Source organism: Mauremys mutica, chromosome 4 (genome assembly GCF_020497125.1).
Source record: "Mauremys mutica isolate MM-2020 ecotype Southern chromosome 4, ASM2049712v1, whole genome shotgun sequence".
NCBI lineage: Eukaryota > Metazoa > Chordata > Testudines > Geoemydidae > Mauremys > Mauremys mutica.
The window spans coordinates 63,617,854-63,643,248 of record NC_059075.1 but is presented as its reverse complement, the minus strand read 5'-3'; the positions used below and the strand labels follow the sequence as shown (position 1 = coordinate 63,643,248).

Here is a 25,395-nt window from a genome sequence, read left to right as displayed (position 1 = left end):
CTTCCCAGGAATGTGGCATGGCTGGTAAAAACTGAGTCATGCATGGACATGTGACTTGCCCATGTGACTCCAAGACTCCATCTTGGAGCTGGACTTTGCATAGGAGTAAGGAGGAGGTCTCCACCCACAAGAGAAAGTCTACTTAAACACCCAAGAGACCCCTTCGTTTTGTCTTCATCTGGCTAAAGAGATAGTCTCTCCACCCCCAAGGATACCTAAAAGAAACTGGAACAAAAGAACAGTAACTACAGAGGGTGTGAGTGATTGCTGGACCCAGACTAGCAGGAGACTCTTCTGTAAAAGGAATCTTACTGGAACTGGTGAGGTTTTATTTGTATTCAGTTTCTTAGACATAGACTTGCGTGTTTTATTTTATTTTACTTGGTAATTCACTTTGTTCTGTCTGCTATTACTTGGAACCACTTAAATCCTACTTTCTGTATTTAATAAAATCACTTTTTACTTATTAATTAACCCAGAGGATGTATTAATACCCGGGGAGGCAAACAGCTGTGCATCTCTCTCTATCAGTGTTATAGAGGGCAAACAGTTTATGAGTTTACCCTGTATATCAGGGGTTCTCAAACTGGGGGTCGGGACCCCTCAGGGGGGTCGCGAGGTTACTACATGGGGGGTTGTGAGCTTTCAACCTCCACCCGAAACTCCGCTTTGCCTCCAGCATTTATAATGGTGTTAAATATATTAAAAAGTGTTTTTCATTTATTGGGGGGGAAATCGCACTCAGAGGCTTGCTATGTGAAAGGGGTCACCAGTAAAAAAGTTTCAGAGCCACTGCTGTGTATGCTTTATCCAGGGTAAAACAGATTTATTTGGGGTTTAGACCCCACTGGGAGTTGGGCATGTGAGTGCTAAAGACAGGAACACTTCTGTAAGTTGCTTTCAGGTTAAGTCTGCAGCTTTGGGGCATGTGGTTCAGAGCCTGGTTCTGTGTTGGAGCAGACTGGCGTGTCTGGCTCAACAAGACAGGGTGCTGGCGTCCTAGGCTGCCAGGGCAGGAAAGCAGGAGCAGAATTAGTCTTGGAACATCAGGTGGCAGTTCCCAACGGGTTTCTGTGATCCAACTCGTCACAGTGTGCACCTAGTATGAGCAGATATTGTACCAGACCCTATACAGTTTGGAGATCCCTAGAGCCACCAGACATAGGGCCCAATTCTACAAAACATTAATCATATGATTAGTCCTTGCACATGCAATTAGTCCCATACAAGTCAGTGGAACTACCTTTCATGAGTAAGGACTACTTACAAGAATAAAGTTTGCTAAATTGGGCCCAGTACATAAAGAGAAACACATCTGGCATTACATTTTAATTACCTGCTTTTGTCAGACTGAGTTAGAGCCTTAATATTGTTTCACTGTGAATGTTTGTACTTATTCTATTCTTATCAAGGGAACAAAAAGTACAGGCTTGACCTGGTTACACATAAAAGTCTACAATGAATTTATGAGAACACTTTACCAAATTGACACTCATAAAAATATTACAATTATAAGTGAAAATGGCATGATGTTCTTTATGTGTTTATATATTCCAAATGAGCGAAATTCAGCCCTGGGCAGAGAGCCAGCATACGGCTTACACATCACTTTGAGTTCTGCTTGAGTCGTGTTTAAGCCCTACTTAGAAAGCACAAGGGTGCTGACTCTTTGCACAGGTGTGAATTTCACCCATCCTGAACGTTTTTGACACCATTCAGTCCTATGTCAGCTGGAATAATGTTGGGAGCTAGTCAACAATTGCTCCACAGTTCCTTCCAACTGCAGCATTTGACTTACAGCATTTGACTCTATCCCCTCAAAAGCAGCATTTTCACACTTACAGTTTGACTGAAAAAAGACCCTGAGATGAGATAAAAAAGCTTTGCAGGGTCATTTGCAATCCATTTGTTAAATTGCACTTACAATATTAAAAAACCCACAACAATTGGTCAGCGCCGCTTTAAGGCTGGATCCATTAGAATGTTAGGTTTGTCTCACTTGGGACTTGAATTTAATAGCTTGGCAAGCTACTAAAGCAAAAAAGCATCAAATGTGAAATAAGAATAGCATCATGGCAGCAAGAAACAGGGTCTCATCTGTACTTCGATTGAAAATTGCCATTCTTACACTTCAATGTGATGAAATGCACTTGGATTATCATGGTCCAGACGGCCTCCTCCCACAGCGGCCAATGGGGAAAAGAAGGGCTAGAGAGGCCAGAAAATCAGCATGGTTTTGACACGATCCTAATAATTCTAACTTGTGATAGTCATAGCTAAGAAAGCCTAGAAAATTAAGCAATTAAACAACGTTATTGGTCTGTGCAATTCCCACATCTGAACAGGCTGAGGAAAGAATGGAGATGAAGACCTAATGATTACAGAGGAAGGAACTGACTGCATCTTTGCACCAGTATCAATTTCCCCGAGCCTCACATATCTGTAATTCCCAAAGTTTGCATGAGGATGCATACTCATTTGCAAAGATTGGAGAACTGTGCAGGAAATGTCATGATGAAAGGTACTATCATAAACACCTTCACCTCGATATAACGCTGTCCTCAGGAGCCAAAAAATCTGACCGCGTTATAGGTGAAACTGCGTTATATCGAATTTGCTTTGATCCGTCAGAGTGTGCAGCCCCGCCCCTCCCCAGAGCACTGCTTTACTGTGTTATATCCAAATCCGTGTTATATCGGGTCGCGTTATATCAAGGTAGAGGTATACTAACTTCAAGCTAGTCTCTTACCTCATCATTTCAGCTGAATGTTTGCACTCTTCACGGCCTATATGCTTTTGACTGTGGAAAAACAATGAAATATATTACAGTCAGTACTGTATTTCAGATACACTTCTACTGGGTGACATTGATTTGCTCTGTAGAGAGGGCCTCTGAAACATCTACAGACCACTTCAGTCCCATTTTAGCCCTATATTATAGACCTTTGTGCTGACCCTCTTAGGGGGAAACATTTCAATCACATGAGCAAATCCACTTATCTGGAATAAGAGACACACTTAATCACTTAGTGCAAGGGAAGAAAAAGAAAAACAATTTGGTTTAACTTTGTGGAAAGACTACAGAAAAGAAACAAAAGATTGCTGGATTTCTTCAGGTAAAATACAGCTAATAAAAACTACATGCACATTATATCTCATCTCAGTAACAGTCATTAATAAAAATTCAAATGAGCAGGACACCAAAAAGTTTCATTTTCAGAGTAACGGTTTAAGATAATCATGGCAAAATGGAAAACAACATTATACACTATAATATAGCATATTCCCATCCTAAAGGAATCTACTATCTATACATAATCTGGAAATCAATCAGAAATAGTCCTCAATCCTGTCTGGTTTATGAGGGCAACTCAAACACTCGCTAAAAAAAAACAACCAAAATAGCGATGTACAATCCTATATGCCTTGAGATGTGTGCAATATCTGATACCCATCACTGAGAGCCTACAACAAAGTTTCCACCTCTTTTATATTCAAAACTGTGTAGTGAGACTCTTGGCATCATGTAGTTCATTAGCAAACATCTTATTTGTAAACTTTTCCATTCTGGGGGGAAGGGAGGTAAAAGTGACATGACCTGGTATGATACATAGAACAAAACAAATAAATACCAAATATTGTTTTGTAAAGAAAGGTATCTCCATATAAAATTAAAAGAAATAGCTTAGGAGGATCTAAGGATGTTATCCTGAGAGAAGAGCACACAGTGCACACCTGCAGCCGGTAACACAGAAAGAGTGCACAAATACTGGTACAAGGATGAATGCTTCATGTTCATAAATATAAGGAGGAAAAACATTCCAAGAGAATTTAAAAGATGCTAAATTTTGCTATTCCGTTAGAATACCTCTAGCAAAGAAATGGGTTGATGCTTGAGGTGAACTATGGAAGCAGTTGTTCTTTCCCCAACAAGTAAATACAAATTACCATCGCAAGACAGCTCTTCAAGTAGTAGTAGTAAATGGTTATATTCCATTTTATAAATACACCAAATTGCATCCTCTTTATAACTGAAATTACACACCAAAATTAGCTTAAAAGAACATTAAGGTTGCAAAGTTAAGGACTCAAAAATTAGGAAATGCCAGGATTAAAGTTGCCTGTGCAGCATTAATTCAGCCCCCTTGTTTGTAATGCATTATGGTCTTTAATTTCACAATCACATACTATATTTTCCACCGCTTTATTCAGCGCACACAATAGACCTGCTCTGGGGATGAATCGAAGCTGTGTAGTAAAGGAGGCTGCTGTCTGTAGGACCCCTTTGTTGCAGAAGTTGGAAGGCATGTGGTGAATGAGGAAGGGGATTGGAGGAAAAGAAAGGATGGTTTCATGGTTAAGGAAGTTGAATGCCCTGAAAATTGGATTCAATCCCTGCCTGTGCCACAGAGTTCCTATGCAATGCTGAGCAAATCACTTAAACCAAACTCTTCCCTGGTTGTCACTAATTGTGTGTTCCTCATTTTCTGGGCACCTGAGTTGAGACCCTGCAGGGGTCTGATTTGCAGAAGTGCTGAGAACTCACAGTAGCAACTAAAGTCAATCGGAGCTGTGATTTGAACATGTAATGTGCTAACCTATGCTAAGTATTCTGAAAAATCAGATCCTAGTCATCTCAGATTGGGCACCCAAAATCAGTGGGATCTTTTGACCTTAATCTCTTTGGGCTAGTCCCACAAAGGAATTTAGGAGCAACTAAGATTTCTGCTCAGATGCTACCTCTCCCTGGAGGTACCTAAATTCCCTAGAAGACTAAATTTCTGGTGAAAATATGCCTAAGTTTCTGGCTTTGGGCATGTGCAAAAACACTGAAGTCCTGATGCTACTAATCAGTTCAGCACCCTAGATCATGCCTAAACCACAGCAAGATTTTAGGACTTTACCCAGCTATCTCACCTGCAGGGCTCAGTCCAGTAGGTGTTCTCAGAGCATGCATATCAGATTTGCCTCATACAAAAGACTGTTGGGGGTGACCATATAGAGCATTTTTGGGGGACTGAGGTGTGTGTATCCCAGGATATCCAATAGCCCATGCTTAGGGCACTCATCTGGAATGCAGGAGACCTGTTTTTAAATCCTTACTCTGCCTGATTTGAAGGACTCGAACTTGGGTCTTTTATAGCCCAGGTGAGTGCCCTGACCACCAGGGCATAGGGTAATCAGGGGTGGTTCTCTCTCAATCTCTCCTGATGGAGCTATTCCACTCATCATTATAATTTAAATCTAAAGAAGTAAATAAAATCTGATGGGACCTATGCATTCCACTTCTCTTTGAAATGAACCCGAGCTCCAGGGAAGTTCCATTCCAGTGAATACTTCTTTTAAACTTACCTTTCTTTTTCAAGTGTAGAAAAGATATAGGGAGGGGAAGGAGTGAAATCTCCATCCAAGTCCAGCCATTCCAAAGATTTGCTGCTCAATACGGGGGAGGCTTCACTAATCTATTAAAAAAACAAGATGGGAGCAGGAAGAAGAAATATTAAAACAACCTAGCAGGTTTCAACATATTATTGCTGCTGTTAATATGTGCCGCAGAATAGAGGCATGGTCCTTGTCCCAATGACCTTACAGATGTCTAAGTCTGTTTGGAAATCTGAATAAACTATTTTCTAAATAATATCCTGCAGTAGTGAGTTCCCTTTTTATACACCATATAAAAAGTATTTCCTTTTATCAATTTTTAATTTCAATCTCTAACTCTGATACTTGTAACAACATCTACATGGATAATCATACTGGGGCACTCAATATATTAATTCTATAATTTCGCCATCTAAAATTGTTTTTAGTGTATTTAATGCTGAACGGTGAGCTAATACCATAAAGAGGATAACTTGGAATATTATTGATCATGGAATGTTTTTAAATTGTCTTTCCACTTTAGTATTCTGCCTTTAGTTATATTGTTTCAAACCCAGTGAAGTAATGACTAGAAAACAAGGACATGTTAAATGATTTAAGAGGATCTGCGTTTTCTTTTGCTAAGCAACTCTGCAAACGGCACCGGTGTCCATCCACAATGGTTTAGTGTTACAACAGACCATTAGAAGGAGGAAATGAGGCAAGTAAATAAGTAGATATGAAGAAACATTATATATTTAATATTTGCTTTTAAAATGAAATAAGAAGGTTGGTCACCAATGAAGAAATTTAGGAAAGAAAAATATAAAGTCTCAAAACTTACCAATCTTCTTTGTCTTAAAATGGCAGCCTCTGCTGGGTGGTTGAACCTAAATTTATGAGCCTTGCCCAGGACAACAAGACCTCCTGTTTAAAAAAAAAAAAAAAAAGGAAACTATGAAGATAAAATGTATCAAACATCTGGAATTTGATGTGTATCCATGGTACATACAATTTAAACCACTCCTAGTAACACTTCACAGTAATAAGACAAGGACTTGTCCTAGTAAGCTGAATAAGACTGTCTGCTGGTTGTGTGTGAAAGAAGCAGCATCTCCTAACAGCAGAAGCTCTGTGCAGCCAAGAAAAGTGGCTTCCCAGTGTTTGCTTTTGAAACCACAGTAAGGGCCTGTTCCAGCAACATCAACAGAGTTTGTTAGGTGCTTTTGTAAACCCTGCCTTAAATCTCTAACCCTAACTTTGAATTCAGAGACACTCCCCTGTACTCTGTAGCTCAACATCTACAATTTTGACAAAAATCTGATTCCAATGAGAAATGAAGTCTAAGGTAGTTCAACCATTCTAGTACAGACCACAGAAAGCCAAGCCCTTATGGCTTTTGCAGTGGACATGTTACAAGGGTTCTACCTAACCCATTACCTTACCGGTCAGGAGCAATCCTGAATAAGCCTTCCGTTTTCAGAGAACTAAGAATTACTGCAGCTAAAATTAATCTTAACATTACCCTAACTGATTCATTATAACATAACACGTATGTCCATCCATTTAGTAAAGGTGTATGACTTCAGTAGATCCTAGTTTCTGAACTCAGAGGGTTATTAGGTTATATTGATCCACCCTAAGGAATGCTGAGGAATGGATTTACAGTATTTACTCTCTCAGTATTTTACTGTATTCACCTGCTGATACCTGTATCATTACCATCAGCGCCACAAAAAGGAACCGCAAGACTCACCTTGTGACAGACGACAAGCACCAGTGACTTCCTGTCCATTTACAGTACAATATGCTCCCTGGACTGGCCGCAGTGTCACAAGCCCACACTTGTTGTCTATAATACAATGGTTCCTTTCAATCCACTGACCCTGCAGAACTAAAAATTGTAGGTCATTTTTATTGGATCATTTTAGGTTTATTTTAAAAACTCTTTTCCACATTTGCTTTAGAACAAAAGCTTCCAGTGCAGGTAAGTATACTAACTACACAGTACTATAGTCAAAGAACAATCCTATGCACCATATAGAAACCTAAATTTCTCCTCTGATTACTAGTTCAGGATCGTTTTTTTGGAAAAGTTTACTGGTCTGAAAGTATTTGTACTGTTCTTCCAAAAGGTTTCTATCCCTAGCAAATTGTAAGCTATCAGGACCTGTAATCATGCTATATTTTCTATTTTAACAGTGACATTTTAATAGCTGATATTTCACTAAATACTAGAGCTAGAGACTGATGATTTATCAAAGATGGGATTCCAACCTGTTTCCAATTTCAGTATTAAATGTCAGTTTCTACTAGTTTTGGTACTTCTTGAAATTGTGGCTGCTAAAAAAAAATCACATCAGAAACGAAAAGGGGGAGGGGGAGATAATGAAAATTAAGTAATTTTAAGATCCAACATCCATGACCCAGCATAGCTAGAAAGAAATATATTGAACCACAGGAAAGCCAGTTTGCTAGTTTCCTTCTCTATAATTTTTTTATGTTAATTTAATTTTAATTTATTTATTTACTGGGGGTGTGGGGGTGGTTTAAAACCAGAATGAATAGAGCAAGTTCTGGGCTTTGAACCACAATAATTTTCAATCCCTAATGTAAATTTACCCTACTGGGGAAAAACTTAAGTAGATTCTCAATTACTTTCATGGTGTTTCTTGACCCAATAAATAGCAGCAACACTTTATTATATAGCAAACCTACAAGCAGTTATTCTCTTCTCAACTTCTCACATGGAGACTGCTGGTGAAGAAAAATGACTATTAGACTGTTATGCTAGACAAGCAAAAGCACCTGGGTTGACAGAACACACTATAAAATCCTCTGTAATCTCAGTCTCTTACCAATATCCTGCTCCTGGTCTGAATCACATCTTCCAATTTTGGTTGTTCCTTCCTAAAAGAGGGAAATAACTATTGTAAATGAGGTAAATTAAAAGTAATCTATTGAAAATTAAAAATGCATAAAAGTTCTCATTAATTCTGCTACAGTATCTTGGTAAATATTTCAGACAAGTTATCCCTTCCTGGGTTGATTAGAACAGACTGTAGCTATTAGTTGTAATGTGTATGGAGTATTAACCCTCGACTGCCCTCAGCTTTGTAATTGCTACAAATCACACTTAGTGCTTCCTCTGTTGTTACTTAAGCAGATGCTGCAACCAGCTGGATAATTTTTTTTAAATTGCTTGAGTTAGATGTTTTGCTTGCATGGCTGCTCTCATGCACAATTACTGTATTTAAACATGCACACTGGTATCTGAGTATCAGAGAGGTAGCCGTGTTAGTCTATAAGGTGCCACAGGACTCTTTGCTGCTTTTACAGATCCAGACTAACAGACGTATTGGAGCATGAGCTTTCGTGGGTGAATACCCACTTCGTCGGATGACATGAAATTCTCAGGGCCATCCAGTTCAAAAAATAAATTTTGGGGCAGTTATGGAAGCGAGCTAATATTTATTATATTTTGACAAAGGAAATGTCAATAAAACATAAGGTCACCAATCAATATTCTGAATATGTAAACTAGCAATAAAGGCAGTGGACTCACATATTGTCCATTATGTTCCTTGTATTAGTCCTTAGGAAAACAAAGTCAGGACATTTCTTAGTTCTGACAAGGCACAATATCTATTTACTTCTAGCACTATGTTTCAATTGTTCAGTAAGCTGATTTGTATACACACATTCTCTAACAAGTTTATTTTAAAAAATATATTACAACACAACCACATCTTGATAATCAGCAGTTTAGATTATATAAAAATTAATTATTATTATTATTTGTACAGTATCTGAAGTTTTCTGTGGCCCAACCAGAACAAATGAAAATATGGTCCTCGCCCCAAATAGCATACAATTTAATTTTAAACATGAAGCAACATGAGAAAGCAACAATCCATAAGGGCAGAAAAAGGAAGGATGAGGTTTATAATAAGATGACAAGGTCACTTAGGGGGTAATAATGAATTACATATAATCATGAGCATGTTTTACTAGTCTCCTAGCATCCGATGGGGAGGGGTGATTGTCACTCTCACCCCATGGAGCTGGGATAGGGTTGCCATCTGCCCAGTTTTTCTAGGAACTTCCCTTTTTTGAGGTAGCTGTCCCAGGAAATCTGTAAAGGTGCTCAGTACACACTGCCGGCTGTCCAATTTTATAGGCCCAGGATCATCTTGGATGCCCGAGTTTTTATATCTCGGGGATGACAACCCTAGACTGGGTCCCTGTACACAGGGGTTGGGTAACAACTCCAAACTGCCAACCCAGCACAACCTTATACTTGGGTGGCTGAGAGGGGGTGAAGCTCATATACAAAGCCCTCTGCTGAGAGGTTGAAGGTTCTCTCCTCAGGGAGAAAAGGGGTTTAAAAAGCCAGCTACTAAGCGACCAAAGGAGCTAGCGAAGAGGAGCAGCGAACAAGAGCTTTGCGAGGGAGTTGAGAGAGGCATTCCTTTGAGGCAGGGCCGGCTCCAGGCACCAGCCGAGCAAGCTCGTGCTTGGGGCGGCAGATTCCAAGGGGCGGCATTCTGGCCGCCCTTTTTTTTTTTCCTTTTTCTTTTTGGTTTGCCGCTCCGGCCGCCCTGTAGGGAGTGGCAGCGGCGCGGAGGGGAGCACCCTGCAGCAAACTCGGCAGGGCAGCCCACATCCTTTCCTCCCAGCCAAACGGAGCGGTATAGAGCCCTCCCGGCAGGCGGTGCGTCAGCAGGGGCCGCATGGCGAGCACCACGCTGAAGCCCTGGCCACCCTCCTCTCTCTCCCCCCCCCCGCTCCTTCCCCTTCACCCCCGCTAGACCGGGCACGCACTCCGCTGCACATCTGCAGCACAGGGAGTCCCCCTGCACCCTGGCTCTGGCCGCCCTGCAGGTTTTGTTTTGTTTTTGGTTTTTCTTCTGCTTTGCCGCTCCAGCCGCCCTGCGGGGTTTTTTTTTTTCCCTCTTCCTGCTTTGCCGCTCCGGCCGCCCCGCAGGTGTTTTTTTGTGTTTGCGTGTGCTTTGCCGCTCCGGCCGCCCCGCAGGTGTTTTTTTGTGTGTGCGTGTGCTTTGCCGCTCCGGCCGCCCCGCAGGTGTTTTTTGTGTGTGCGTGTGCTTTGCCGCTCTGGCCGCCCCGCAGGTGTTTTTTTGTGTGTGCGTGTGCTTTGCCGCTCCGGCCGCCCTGCAGGTGTTTTTTTGTGTGTGCGTGTGCTTTGCCGCTCTGGCCGCCCCGCAGGTGGTTTTTTTTGTGTGTGTGCGCGCTTCGCCACTCCGGCCCCCGCAGTTTTTTGGTTTTTTTTGCGCTTGGGGTGGCAAAAAAGCCACAGCCGGCCCTGCTTCGAGGTCCAGCTCTCAAGCAGAGAAAATCCCGCAACAAAATAAAGACAGCACAAGACAAAGTAAACAACCAAGGTAAGGAGAGTTTGGCTGCAGTGAGAGTTCAGCAGCAGGGGAAGGAGGCCGAGGGACTATAAACTAACTATTAAGAAGAACGTCAGAAAACTCCCTAGTAAAGAAAGGGAGAATGAGGAGGAGAGAACCCAATACATCTAACAAACATACTCTAAACTTAGGCCAATAAACCAACCCCTCCCCACCAATCAAAATTAACCAACTTTAAAAAAAAGATGCAAGAGTAAAAATAGTGCAGGCAGAAATTCAGTTGCAGAGTGGGAACTATCCAGTTTATTACACTGAAAGCAGCATGTGAGACTACCTGCCTCAGGGCAGGTGGTGTATGTGTGCATATGGGTCAAGTAGCTCATGGCCCTCAGAGAGAGTGTTTGGGTTCTTGAGGCCAGAGTAGCTGAAATGCAGGAGCTAAGGGAGACAGAGAGGTATGCAGAGGACACTTTCAGGGACACAACAGAGCAGTTCCACCCTCAGTCTGACAGCCTCTCTTCAGAAGGAGAACCTCAAGCTGGAGCAGAGAAAAAAAACTATTCAATATTTTGGACCCTCCTTCCAGATGATGTCATGGTTTCCTCTTGTACTGAGGGGATCCCCTCCATGGGGAGAGAACCCCAGTTACTAGGAACAGCAAGGAAATAGTAACAGAGGATTTGATTATTAGCAATGTTGATAGTTGGGTTTGTGATGACCTGGAGAACCACATGGTAAATTGCCTGCTGGGTGCAAAGATTGTGGCTCTCACAAGACATCTGAACAGACTTATGTGCAGTGCTGTGGAGGAGCCAGTGGTGGTGCATGTGGGTACCAATGATATAGGCAAAGGTAGGAGAGAGGTTATGGAGGCCAAATTTAGGCTGCCAATTAAGACACTAAAGTCCAGGACATCCATGGTAGCATTCTCTGAAAAGCTTCCAGTTATGTGCACCAGGCCAGAAAGACTAGCAGAACTGCAGGGTCTCAATGCGTGGATAAGCCGATGGCATACAGAAGACGGTTTTAGGTTTGTTAGGAACTGGGGAACCTTTTGGAAAAGAAAGAGCACATATAGGAAGGACAAGCTCCACTTACACCAAAATGAAACCAGATTGCTGGCATGTACAGTTTAAAAGATTGTAGAGGATTTTTTAAACTAAGGGACAGGGGAAAGCCAGCCAGGCAGAGATGTCCCTTAGGGATGAGTTTATTAAAGGGAGAACTGTATATCCTAGTAAAGATGATAGGAAATAAGTTGTTAATGTACAGGTAGGAGCCAATGATTAGTAAAAGAGCTTATATAAAAATGCTAGAAGTCTAAATACTAAGATGGGTGAACTAAAATGCTTGGCATTAAATGAGGATATTGATATAATAGGAATCACAGAAACCTGGTGAAATGAGGATAATCAGCGGGACACGGTAATACAAGGGTACAAAATACACAGGAATGACAGAATAGGTTGCGCTGGTGGGGGTGTGATACTATACGTGAAAGAAAGCATAGAATCAAATAAAGTAAAAATCTTAAATGAATCAAACTGTACCACAGAATCTTTATGGATAGAAATTCCATGCTTGAAGAATAAGAAGACAGCAGTAGGAATATTTATTGACAGCTTGACCAGTATGGTGACGGTGCTTATGAAATCACTCAGTGATATTAGACAGGCTACAAAGGCAAAAAAACACAATAATCATAGTGGATTTCAACTATTCTCATATTGACCTCAGAAAGGGCTGCAGAAACAAAATTTCTAGACACCATAAATGACTGCTTCTTGGAGCAGCTTGTCCCGGAACCCACAAGGGAAGAGGCAATTCTTAATTTAATCCTAAATGAAGCACAGGATCTGGTCCAGGAGGTGAATACAGCTGATTGCTTGGTAATAGCGACCATAATGTAATTAAATTTAACATCCTTGTAGGAGGAAAAATGCCAAATAAACTTACCACAGTAGCATTTAACTTCAAAAAGGGGAACTACAGAAAAATGAGGAAGGTTGGAAAATGGAAATTAAAAGGAACAGTAGCAAGGGTGAAATGCCTGCAAACTGCATAAAAACTATTTAAAAACACCATAATCAAGGCTCAAACTAAAAGTATACCCCGTGTTGTCAGAGTGCTACCAGTGTGGTGCTCTGCTTTCTCCAATGTTGATATCACTCGGCTGCTGTGTGCTGCCCCAGCTCTGCGCAGATAGCTGACACAGCAGACCCGACGAGAACCCCCAATAACCACAGAGTCTAGTAAGATGCAAAGTCACGTCGACTAGGTTTATTGCGACCTCGGACACAATTGCAGTTCCCTGTAGGTTTCTTAGCCTAACTCAGGGCATACTACGAGAAAGTGCCTCTTGGCAATGGACCCGGCTCAGTCAGTGGCAGGACTTTCCACTGCCCCCTCGGCCGGACAAAGACACCGCCCCAGGGATGCATTCTTATACACAGGTACAAACAAGTTACACATCACACCTGACGTATTGAGGTGCAACCCCTCTACGCAGCAAGATTCAACCTCTCTACGTATTAAGGTGCCGCCTTCTACCTTGTACATGTTGGTTCGATCAAAACAACTCTATCCATCATTTTACCCTTTTGCCCCTGTCATTGGGATGGGTTGGCTTGTCCCTATAAAATCGGGACATCTGGTCACCCTAGCCTCTGCACCAGATGACTGAAGGATAGCTAACGTAATGCCAATTTTTTTTAAAAAGGCTTTAGAGTTGATGCTGGCAATTACAGGCAGTAAGCCTAACCAGGCAAACTGGTTGAAACTATAGTCAAGAACAGAATTATCAGACACCTAGATAAACATAATATGTTGGGGCTGAGTCAACACAGCTTTTATAAAAGGAAATCATGCCTCACCAATCTATTAGAATTCTTTGAGGGGGTCAACAAACATGTGGACAAGGGTGATCCAGTGGACGTAGTGTACTTGGACTTTCAGAAAGTCTTTGACAAGATCCCTCACCAAAGGTTCTTAACCAAAGTAAGCAGTCATGGGATAAGAAGGAAGGACCCCTCATGGATCAGTAACTGGGTAAAAGACAGGAAACAAAGGATAGGAATAAATGGTCAGTTTTCACAGAGGAAAGAGGCAGATAGCCAGGTCCCCCAAGGATCTGTACAGGGACCAGTGCTATTTAACATATTCATAAATGATCTGTAAAAGGGAGTGAACAGTAAGGTGGCAAAATGTATAGATGATACAATGTCCAACACTGACAGCTGAGATTTACAAAGGGACCTCATAAAACTGGGTGATTGGGCAACAAAATGGCAGATGAAATTCAATGTTGGTAAATACTAAGTAATTCACATTGGAAAAAATCATTCCAACTATGCACATAAAACGATGGGGTCTAAATTACTTGTTACCACTCAAGAAAGAGATCTTGGAGTCACCCTGGATATTCTCTGAAAATATCCACTCAACATGCAGCAGCAGTCACAAAAGCTAACAGAGTGATAGAACCATTAAGAAGGGGATAGATAATAAAACAGAAATGGCACTATATAAATCCATGGTATTTGAATACTGAGTGCAGTTCTGGTTGCTCCATCTCAAAAAAGATATATTAGATTTGAAAAAAGTGCAGAGAAGGGCAATGACAATGATTAAACTTCATGAAAACAAATGGGATGTTACTTTCATTTTTTTCACGTATCTATATCCCATTATAATGTACACATTTACATTGTGTACACACCTGTAACTAAATAACCCATCAAACGAGAAAGAAGCCGTGTGGAATGCAAATGAAGAACTTTAACAGAAAAGTGCTAATTTCAAAGCAAGTGGTCATTGTGTGTGACAATTGGAGGTCAAAAACTCTAAATTCATTCCTCACTCTCCTTCATTAAAGAAAGAGACCACTTGGGTAGTGACCCTGTTAGCTTGTTTTCTGTGAGAAGAAGCTATAAGCAAGGCTGAGAGTCTGTCACGGAGGTCACGGATTCCGTGACTTTCCAGGAGCTCCATGACTTCCACAGCCACACCAGCTGCTGCTGGGGCAGCCCCCGTGGCCAGCTGCCCACCCCTAAATTCCCTGTAAGCTACAAGCAGGCTATCAAATGTTGCACAGTTCAGGTGTCCCTCCACCCACTGCCGCATGTTGCTCTTGCCTTCTGCCTTGGAGCTGCTCCCAGGAGCCTCCTACTTGCTGTGCAGTTGGGGGGTACCCTATCCCTACCCTCAAGCATATCTACCTCTCCCTCAAGCTTAGTGTCATCTGCAAACTTGCTGAGGGTGCAATTCATCCCATCATCCAGATCATTAATAAAGCTGTTGAACAAAGCCGGTCCCAGGAACGACCCCTGGGGCACTCCACTTGATACCGGCTGCCAACTAGACATCGAGCCATTGATCACTACCTGTTGAGCCCAACAATCTAGCCAGCTTTCTATCCACCTTATAGTCCATTCATCTAATCCATACTTCTTTAACTTGCTGGCAAGAATACTGTAGGAGACCATATCAAAAGCTTTGCTAAAGTCAAGATCTATCTCATCCACCACATTCCCCATATCCACAAAGCCAGTTTGCCTTCTATGATGAGATATCAGGTTGGTCAGGCATGACTTGCTCTTGGTGAATCCATGTTGAATGTTCCTGATCACCTTCCTCTCCTCCTCCTTCAAAATGGATTCCTTGAGGACCTGCTCCATGATTTTGCTGGGGACTGAAGTGAGGCTGACAGGTCTGTAGCTCCCCAGGTTCTCTTTCTTCCCTTTTTAAAATATGGGCACTATATTAGCCTTTTTTCAACCATCTGATCTACTTGCTGATCTACTTAAAAGGGCAACTGATCTACTTAAAGTGGGGTTAGTATACTTCAAGGGGCAATATGCGTGCCCACAACACGTCTCCGTCGCGCGCACACACTATCTTTCACACTCACTTCCCAACACATACTTGTATTGTTGTTACTTCTTGATACTTCTTTCAAAGTGTGTTATTTTAGTTTTTTACTAGTCTATGCATTTCATAATTTTTATTTCTCTTACGCTTAAATTTAATTCTTTTGGTTTCTACTTGTGGTGCACATTCGCATATTACCTCGATATGATGCATATTCATTCCGCATATGGATGGAAAAAATTAGAGGGAACACTGCCCCAACCCCCTGCCCTGAGCCCCCTCCTGCACCCAAACTCCCTCCAAGAGCCCATGCCCCATATCCCCTCCCACACTCAGAACCCCTTGTGGCCGTTCCTCCGCCTAGGAGCAACAGGGACATGTCGCCACTTCTGGGGAGCCAAACGGAACCAGGTAGGGAGCCTGCCGGCCTCACGCCAACCAGACTATAAGCCAGACTTTGAATGAAGATCAGAAATGCCAGTTTATAGAGCTTTCTGGCTGGTAAAGTACCGGATAACACAGCTTTTACTGTATTCGGGAATATATTTTTGCACTTCAGTTTTGAAAACACATCATCTCTCAAAACACTTTACTACACAAATGGACTAATCCTTTTTACACCAATACAAATAGATCCTACAACTGAAACTTCAGACACTAATGAGCTATTAAAATCAAGAGGAAAGATACTCTTCAGAAAAAAGGCTGCTAACAATATGTCGCTGAGCTGTTGTAAAATCTACTGTATATGAAAAGTATAAGAAGTAGGACACAAGAAGAGAATAATGGATAACACACTGTTTGCACAATATGATTCAAAATTGGCTGCCTTTTCCTTCCCTGCAAAAAGTACAGAATGATAGTGCAATGCTGTAGCACAAAACCATAAGGAACACTAAATTTTACCTTCTTGTTGTTCAGATGGAAGTAACAGACACCAGAGCCTAAAAGAGGCAAAGCACAAAGAAAAGAAAAGGCAGCATCTAGGAGCAAAGAAAGAGGGGACAAAGATGTTAGTGTAAGTGAAACAAACTTAATAAGAGGCCTTATATGAGTCCTATCGGTGAGCCTTCAGACTAGCTTTTCTCCATTAAAATGGAGTTCTGTTAACTTTTGTCAAAAGTAGCATGTGGAATACTTTACTGTTTGCAAATCAGTATATAATAATATGGAAGGACTAGCTTTAAAAAAAGTGTGCTTTAAGTAGTAGTGACTACTTTCTATATACAGTTGAGATTAATTTTGTCAAAATTCAATATGAATGTCTACTAACATTGACATTTACAGCTGCATCACTAATACTTTCAATTATTTATTTTGAAATGGCTAACAAAAATAATTCCACAGACTACGTGCCAGTGACAATATCTATGTATTCTATGCCACTCAGTGGAGGGGACCTTTAGTTGCATTCACCTCACTGGTAATGCACCTTCATAATAGTAATAAAACTCAGCCTTTGGACTGCAGCACCAAAGTTGTGGATACGCAATTTACCATTTTTTTTTTTACTATGAAAGAGAGGGTTATGTCTACATATTTAGTTCAAATAAAAGCATTCAGCCAGAAAATCAGGCACTTCAGACCAAATGTGAGAATGAATTTCTAAAAAGATCTACAAGCACAAATTCCAAATGCTACTATTTCCAAATAAGCAAAATGTCAAAGCAAAGAGCAAGAAATCTTGAAAGATGTACCTTTGCAAGAAAGAAATCTCCTAGACCAATTTTTCAAAAGGGCCCGAAACCTACACCTGCAAATTGAATACAAAACTCCATGTAACTTCCTGATCTGTATGTATGTGTTCAGTATTTGCAGGCTCACATATAGAAGGTAATTTAAAAATTTGGTCTTTGTTATCTGAATCTGTTCCACAAAGAACACTGTGCATGGAGGGCATGGCCATTAAATGCAGGACTCCTTGAACAACAACATACTGACCTAAACCGTCTTGCAACTACAATAGGGGTCAAATATAAAAAAAGTTGGCAGACAAAGGGGTAAGTTATACCTCCTTGCACCAATTATACCCCTTTGTGCCTCATGTGGAGTGCAGGCACTGTTTATACTGTTGCCTTTGTAGGGTTTCTGCATGGGGCAGCTTTAATTTCCATCAGCGCTCCATCAATGCAAAGCTGATTGGAGGTGCAGAATCAGAGCACTCTGGCTGCCCTGACCAGGCTCCCTTTCTAGCCAGTTCTGGCCACTTTTTCAGTTGTCCTATACTCAGAGTAACTGAAGTTACAGTTACTTTGAGCAACTGCAAACTCACCTAATACAAATTTTGAACTCCTCAGGAACTCCACCAGAGGTGCGATCTGATGCCTTCTATGGCACTGATGATGCCAAAAGTAGGGCTGTCAAGCGATTAAAAAAATTAATCGCAATTAATCGTGCTCCAGCCCCAGGAGGCATGGGGAGGGCGTTTCAGGTGAGCCCTGCAAAGCAGGGGGCCGCTCCAGCAAGCCCCTGGCCGTCCTGTTTTTACTTTAAAAACGCAGGGATGAGAACTACCTTACTTTCCAAGCCGCCTCTTCCCGCCCTCTGGTGGCAGCTTGTGTTACTGCACCTGACCAGACAGGTTCTTCGGAGCAGCTCATGCTGCCTTCCCACCCAGAGGGTCTGAGATTAACATGCATTAAAAAAATTAACGCATTAATTGCGCTGTGCATTAATGGCAGTTAATTGACAGCCCTAGTTAAAAGCTATACTATTTTTAAGTCAAAATCGCATTTTAAACTAACAGTGCTTTTCTGTTTTCTGAAACAAGTTTCATAGGCATCTAAAGCAGGTTTTTGCTCCAGTGGAGCAATATATTCTTCCTCCATGGCAATTAACACACATAGTAGAACAGCATAATTGCATTCTCAGTATGCGAATGACACAAAATGTTCTATGTGGTGAAATTGTAACTGTGTTGGTCCTAGGATATCAGAGAGACAAGGTGGGTGAGGTAATATCTTTTATTGGATCAACTTCTGCTGGTGAGAGACACAAGCTTTTGAACAACACAGAACGACTTCAGACCTTCAGAAGGGCTCTTTGTGGATCAAAAGCTTGTCTTTCTCACCAGCAGAAGTTAGTCCAATAAAAGATATTACCTCAGCCACCTTGCCTCTACAAAATGTTCTAGCCATTTGAAATGGCCTGCTTCTCACAAGCTAGTTTAAGACAATGAAGGAGTTAGTTTAGAAAAGGAAGAAGAAAAATACATTGCTCATAGGAATTGTTAATACAGATATTGCACACCATTCCTGAACTGAATCCCAGCATACAGCACTCTTTTATGGGAGCCCCCAGGTACAGTTGCTGGACTTGACAACTAGATTAATACATTTAATAAGAAAATAAATCATGTAATAATAAATAAGTAATTTGAATGACAGTTTACCATAACAACGATTGCAGTTACCATAATGATTGGTTTTGAATTTCAGTTTTAGATGGTTGAAATCAAAGAGAGGGAGACATAAAACTAGTGTTACAGAGCAAAATATTTAGACTACAGAGATAACACTAAAGGACAAGAGAGCTAGTAACACTTCCCTCAAACACATTTTTGTTTGTGCTGGAAAACCAGGTTAACAGATAACCTGACAGGCTGTTCTAAGGATGAATTATCCCAGACAATATTCTCCACAATGTCACACAAAGGAAAAAAGCATTGCCCTGGTCAATCATTGTGATCATTGCGCTGACCTGATCTCCAAGTCATGTTTGCTGTCACAAAAAAAGAGTTAGGATTCTAAAAAAGGAGGAGGGTTTGCAGCATTTTATGTCATAAAGATAAATGACAGTAAAACAAATGCATGTTGCAAACTGGCTTTTTGTCTATAGCAGGCAAGCTAGATGTGCCATGTCACTGCATGCCAGTACTAGCTTGTGGCATCAAACAGCCAAAGTGGCATGCTGCAGCCAAAAAAACAGGTGTCTAAAAGACAGGGTAAAATTTTCAGAAGTGCCTAAGGATGAGATTTTTAGAGATATTTAAGCACCTAAAGATGCAGACAAGTGCTTAATGGGATTTTCAAAAGCAGCCAGGTAGATAACTCTCATTGGTTACAATGGGAAATCATAAAAGTCAATGGCAGCTGGGTGCTAGGCACTTTGAAAGTCCCACCAGAAGCTTATCTGCCAGTTTAGGTGCCTAAATACATTTCAAAATCTGACCTGAGTGATCTAGAAGCCTACGTCCCATTTTAAAAAGTGGTTTCTACTGGGGAGGACTTGCAGTGAGACTCTGCTCCTAAGCAAAGTCCTGGGCTCCCTGGGCGGCTCTTACCACAGCCTGGCTCTGGCCAGAGAAGAGGTACCAGTGGTGGACCACAGTTCTAGCACTGGTACCACCCACCCCCACTTCTATACAGGTTCCAGTGCTCCTGGCTACTACCCATCACTCATTCCATGTAAAGGCTGGAATAACATGTTTATATTAGAACAGCTGGCCAAATGTTAAGCTTCTGCATCCATACTTTGACACAAACAATTAATCCTGTGACAGATACGGCAATTTCCTGCAATGTTTTAGGGAAATCTTATTGTATTAAGCTTATGCATCTTTGTGTGCCAGGGATTGTATGTAATACGATGGGGGAGGGTGACCACTGCCTTCCAGAAACTAAGTACAGCGGAGGGTGATTAGGCAAATTCACTCCAGAGAAGTACCACTACCCGGACAGGTGTTTCAAAGTTGATTCTGCAGAGACCCATAGACAAAGAAGAGACTTTTGAATAAATAGCCTGAGTTCAAACTGACTTGGGGTCTTTGTACTGATCCAGCAAACGGACAGAACCTTCTACTCCAGGGGGTCCAATCCCTGGGAAAAATGGGAAGGACTTTGGCCTACTAAGGTCCAATAAAACTGATGGGTAACCTCTGGAAAGCTTTCAGCATGCACACAAGAACTTTTATTCTTTTCTATATGTTTTTTCGATAATGCTTTCACCTTCAGAATAAAAGTGCTTCCTTAAAAAGGGCTGTGAGGTAGCTTATAACTACTGGCAATCATGCTAAAACACAGATGTTGGCTTGTTTAAGCAGTCTGACTTGCTGGGGATATCACAATGTAGGCCGGGAACTGTGCAGCCTGGAAAAAAACTGGTCAGGGGGGAGAGAGGCATGGGTCTCTGTCCAAGAGAGGTGACAGTTTGAGGAGCCTGGAGCCTAGAATAGAGTGCCCATGCTGGACCATGGAGGGGGAATACTGGAGCAGTTGCCCTGAACTGCGACTGAGCCCACAAAAAGTGACAGGCACCCATTCTGTGTGTGCAAACAGTTGCTTGCATGCATATTTGGGCAGCTGGGCACCTAGTTTGCTTTTGCATGCATGCACACACACTTTTCAATAAGTTTTGTATGTGCACTGATAAAGGTCATCTTAATATTCAGCTGAATGCATCTTGCTTTGTATAGATTGTGGAGAACAGATGGTTTCCCCTTTGCTTTTTTACTGTTGTCCTGTTACCAACGTGACTGACTTTTTGTAGAGTTTTTGGTGTGTGACTTGCAATACAGCTTTTTGCTGTTTGATAATTGCCGTTGTAATGCCACCCAGTCTGGTTCTCTATTCCCAAAGGAAAGATACCTATTGAAAGTCAGACAAAATGAAACAAGTGATTATGTCTCACCCTGAGATGATAAAGCACAACTCCAGTACTGAGGATATCATCATTCACTGCCATTAAATGAGGTAAATTGGAATCTATTGTCACTCCAGCTTTTTCTTTGTTGATGTCCACACTGTATTCTTCCATTATGACTTTCCTGTCAGTCCACTTATCGCTCCAGTCTTTGGTCAGCTGTTCAATCTTAAGGAAGGTCAGAAAAGGAAGTTAACACTAAAGATTTTATTTACACAGCAAGTTAGGTATATCTCAAAAAATCATTTTTTACCCAAAAGGACAGCTTCCCTTTTGCAGATGCAATTTACTCTTGCAAAATTTCTATCTTCCACTGAATTGTAGGTGCAAACCTGGGTACTTCCAATTCTAGGTGAAAAGCACATAACTAGACACGCAATTAGAATTGCACCTGCAATGTATTTCACATGTGCAAAAATGCAGGTGCACATTGCACCACTCCAAGGGGAAGTTGGGACTTAGCTCAGAGGTTCTCAAACTGTGGTCCGTGGACCACCAGTGGTCTGCAAGCTCCATTCAGGTGGTCCGCGGATAATTCCCTCTAAGGTGCGCGCCTGGGCAGGTGCACACAAGAGAATGAAGGGCCACCCATCTAATTAGTGGAGCCACTTGGACCCTGAAGAAGATGTACATGTACGGTGAGGTGGCCGCCTTGGGAGGAATAGGGGGTAGGTGGCAATGGGGTGAGAATAGGAGGTGGGGGAGGGAATTTGGGATGTGCAGGGCTGCGGTGGCCAGCGAAAGAGGTGACTTTCCCCAACTCCAGGGCTGCTGGGGAAAGATGGCCCTCCTTCCAAGCTGAGACCCCCCTCCTTCCCAGCCCCAGGTTCGGGGAGGCCACGGCAGGGGAGAGAGGGTGTGACCCCTCTCCTTCCCAGCCCCAGACAACAAAATTCTCAGTTTTCATTGTTTCTGTCTTCCTAACCACTTCAGAGAGAAGGGTAGAAAACTCTCCTTGAAGTCCACTTGGTACCTCAACTCATACATCTAATTTACCTGAGAAGCACATTCTTACTACAGTGATGGGTGCTACAGAAAACTCTAAAATGGCCAGGTTACACAGGTATGGAAAATATATCATGCACTATTAAGGACATTTTAAATGCTTGTTGTGAATTGAATGCACTATACCTGCCATTCAGTAGAATGGAAGTTTTATGAAAGACTGTTGCTGAAAAATATGAATATTCCACCAGCAGGCATGAAAGCATTAATATGGGAACATTTTCACTGTTGTTTAAAAAATGTGTCAGTGTCCCTATCAAAGTGTGTGTGAGGGGAGACTAATAAAATATACCCACCTTCATTTCATTCTGAAGAACCAATTCTGTCAGATTTCCATCTCTGTCATCACTCCAAGAAGGGCTAGAATTCCTCTGTACAAACAAATATTACAGACATCTCTGTGTTTTCTTACTCACAACTCAGGCAGGCAAGTTTTGTCAAACACTCTGATTTCAGAGACGTGAAGCAAGAGAAGTAAAGGTAATCTAGGTAGACATTTGATTTTACCCTCCAAATTTACTCAGGAAACACCTTCTAGTTACTTACTGCTTGTATGATACTGCTTTTGCACTACCACATCTCTGTGTGGAGAAGCTCAGGGCTAGTGTAGTCTTGCCCTCTACTTGCAAGAGGAGTAGTGACACAAATGTGCTAAAGCTCACAGCTGGTCCAAATAAAGCAGGAAATATGAAGGAAAACAAAGAATGCTAGCTGTATATTATGTCTCAGAGTCCATTCCCATGGTCTCTCAGGGAGTGCAGGCTACATTCTAACTCTAAACTACTCAAGGCTTATTAGTCACTTTCTTAGAAAAGTACGATGACAAGTGTGGGGGTGCTCTTTATTAATTATTAATATTGTATCTGATTTTGTTACTAGCTTGGTGCTCCTGTACTGTATAATGGAATGTATATTTCACTGTAGGGGTCTGCCTGGGTAGCCAAGTCAGCCTATTCATCCTAGAGATAGAGAGGAAGCCCTTTCTAATAATTGCTTAACAGCTTATGCTTAAGGGTCATTAAGAAACAATACCAGAGAATGTAGCCTTTCTGGCAGAGGTGCAGCTTTATTTATTTTGAGTGATAAAGACACTCAAAGAATTAATAATTCATTCCCTCCCAGTCCCATTCAACAAATGTAAAGAAAGGTGTAATATATAAAATTATGTTTATATAGCTAGCGAAAGCATTACTGAGGGTTCACTTAGATAAGAATTCATACATACCAGTTCAAAGCTCATCAGCATAGTTTTTAATCTATCTATTTCCTCTCGTAGTTCTCTAATCAGTTTTACATTTGCATCCTGAAACATTCAGAGATGATTATTAATCATACTTAAAAATAATAATCTAGTAAAAGAAGACAACGACTTTCCTTCAGATAGTTATTCCAAAACAACTCTTCAGAAAGGACGTTAAAATAAAATTCAGATTTTCTATTGGGGGGGATATGCTGAATACATTTAAAACATATATAAAAATTAAATAAAATCAGAAGTTAGTGTCTCACCTCATTCACCCGGGGCTTGTTAATAATGTTTTTGGCATTTGAGGCATATCTCAAAGTACTCATGGTCTCATTGTAGCTGGAGCTGGCAGGAGAGATGGCTTTAAATGAAGAACAAAAACTGATTTAAAGAGATTACTGTTTTTATAAAAAGAGTAAATTTATTAAAAAATTAAAATGTCTTTAGGGACTTATCTCAAGTCCACAGAGAATGACTTTCAAAACCCCTTAATTTATAAACACATCCTAATAATAGTGCTGATCAAAGCCCCAATCTTAGAAAGATACATGTTCAAGATTAAATTTAGTTCCACTGGCTTCCTTCAATGAGATTATTCCCTGTGCATGAAATTAAGCATAGGTGAAAATCTTTGCAGGACTAGGGCCCAAATGATGCAATGGACCTCACCCCACAGTAGTGGCTTCTTTTTCAGTATGCCATACCACATATAAAGTGAACAGAAAGCTGAACTCACTGGCGATCATGATGGTCTTGGAGTTGCCCCCTAGACTGTCCTTCAGAAGCCAGGTGAGGATGGAGTCACGGTACGGGATATAAGCCTGACGCCTAGTCCCGCTGACACTGCCTGGAGAGTGACTGCTCACATGGTTGTCCCCTTCACTAGTTATGCTGTTTATGCTCTGGCAGCTGCTGAACATCTGAGAGTTTTGTGCTGTAGGTAATACAATAGACATTTTCTGAGAGGGATTATCTTCAATGGGTTCAGATAGTAATTTCTTGTCTTCTGCATTTGGTGTGTCTTTATTACTCTCAATTCTGCATCCTAATTGGCTAAGATAATAAAAATATCATTAGTATTGTATTTTACACTATCCTGCTGGCTGTCCTCTGATATTAACGTATTTAAACCATTATCAATTGTTTATTCAAAAACGCTTTTTTAGAAATCAGTTTAAATATCACTACATTTTTTCTAATGATGGCTATTTTCATTCTATAATGTCAAATTAGTACATGAAGGGGCGACAGAGCTGTTCTCCTCAGCTCAGTATTCTAAATCTAACACACTTTTCAAATACAGCACACAGCAAGGGGTCATTGTGCATAACTATCTTCCAAAATTAAAAAAATATTCATTTTATTACACGTACCTAAGGTGGAGATGACAATTCCCAGAGTAACCAATGACTTGTTAATGTTGGCACCTTCTGTAATTCGATCTTTGCAATAACTGGGATCAGCTCTTTCACTAAGACACATATCAGGAAAAAAAATACAAACTGTGTGACTATACTTAATATTTAACACATGCCAGGGCGGGCCTGAGTGAGAACATGTTCTCCTCAGGTACAAGAACGGAGGAATTAAACCCTCAGAAATAAACAGTATATGCTTTGAGCATTTTATAGAAAATACATTCCTCTTGTGCTACTTCTTAAAGGGCAGCAATTCAAAGTTCCACTCTCACCACGTCCACATGTACCCTTTTTAAATGCGGAGCTCAGCGGAGATAGAGACAGAACAATGGCGCTGCAAGTGGCTAGTGGTGGAGGAACATAGAACATACTTTCTTGTTCCCTCAGTGCATCCTGCAACCCTGTTTCGCACTGAGTCACCGAGGATAGCGACCTCGCCGGGGACCTCTTCTTTTTCTGAGTGTCCCTATGACAGAAGTAGTGG

General features: G+C 41.3%; 1 protein-coding gene across 1 annotated transcript in view; it reads right to left on the bottom strand.

Moving 5' to 3' along the window:
- The window catches only part of STARD9 (StAR related lipid transfer domain containing 9), a 170,893-nt gene that overhangs the window by 51,373 nt on the left and 94,125 nt on the right, over positions 1-25,395 (bottom strand). The window contains exons 11-21 of the mRNA XM_045014653.1: positions 24,867-24,964; positions 24,230-24,427; positions 23,757-23,854; positions 23,473-23,550; positions 22,544-22,618; positions 21,231-21,410; positions 8,220-8,271; positions 7,118-7,255; positions 6,206-6,288; positions 5,353-5,462; positions 2,750-2,800 (exon numbers count right to left, since the gene is read on the bottom strand). Of these exons, the coding sequence (XP_044870588.1) occupies positions 2,750-2,800; positions 5,353-5,462; positions 6,206-6,288; positions 7,118-7,255; positions 8,220-8,271; positions 21,231-21,410; positions 22,544-22,618; positions 23,473-23,550; positions 23,757-23,854; positions 24,230-24,427; positions 24,867-24,964 (1,161 nt within the window). The remainder of the gene's footprint in view (positions 1-2,749; positions 2,801-5,352; positions 5,463-6,205; positions 6,289-7,117; positions 7,256-8,219; positions 8,272-21,230; positions 21,411-22,543; positions 22,619-23,472; positions 23,551-23,756; positions 23,855-24,229; positions 24,428-24,866; positions 24,965-25,395) is intronic.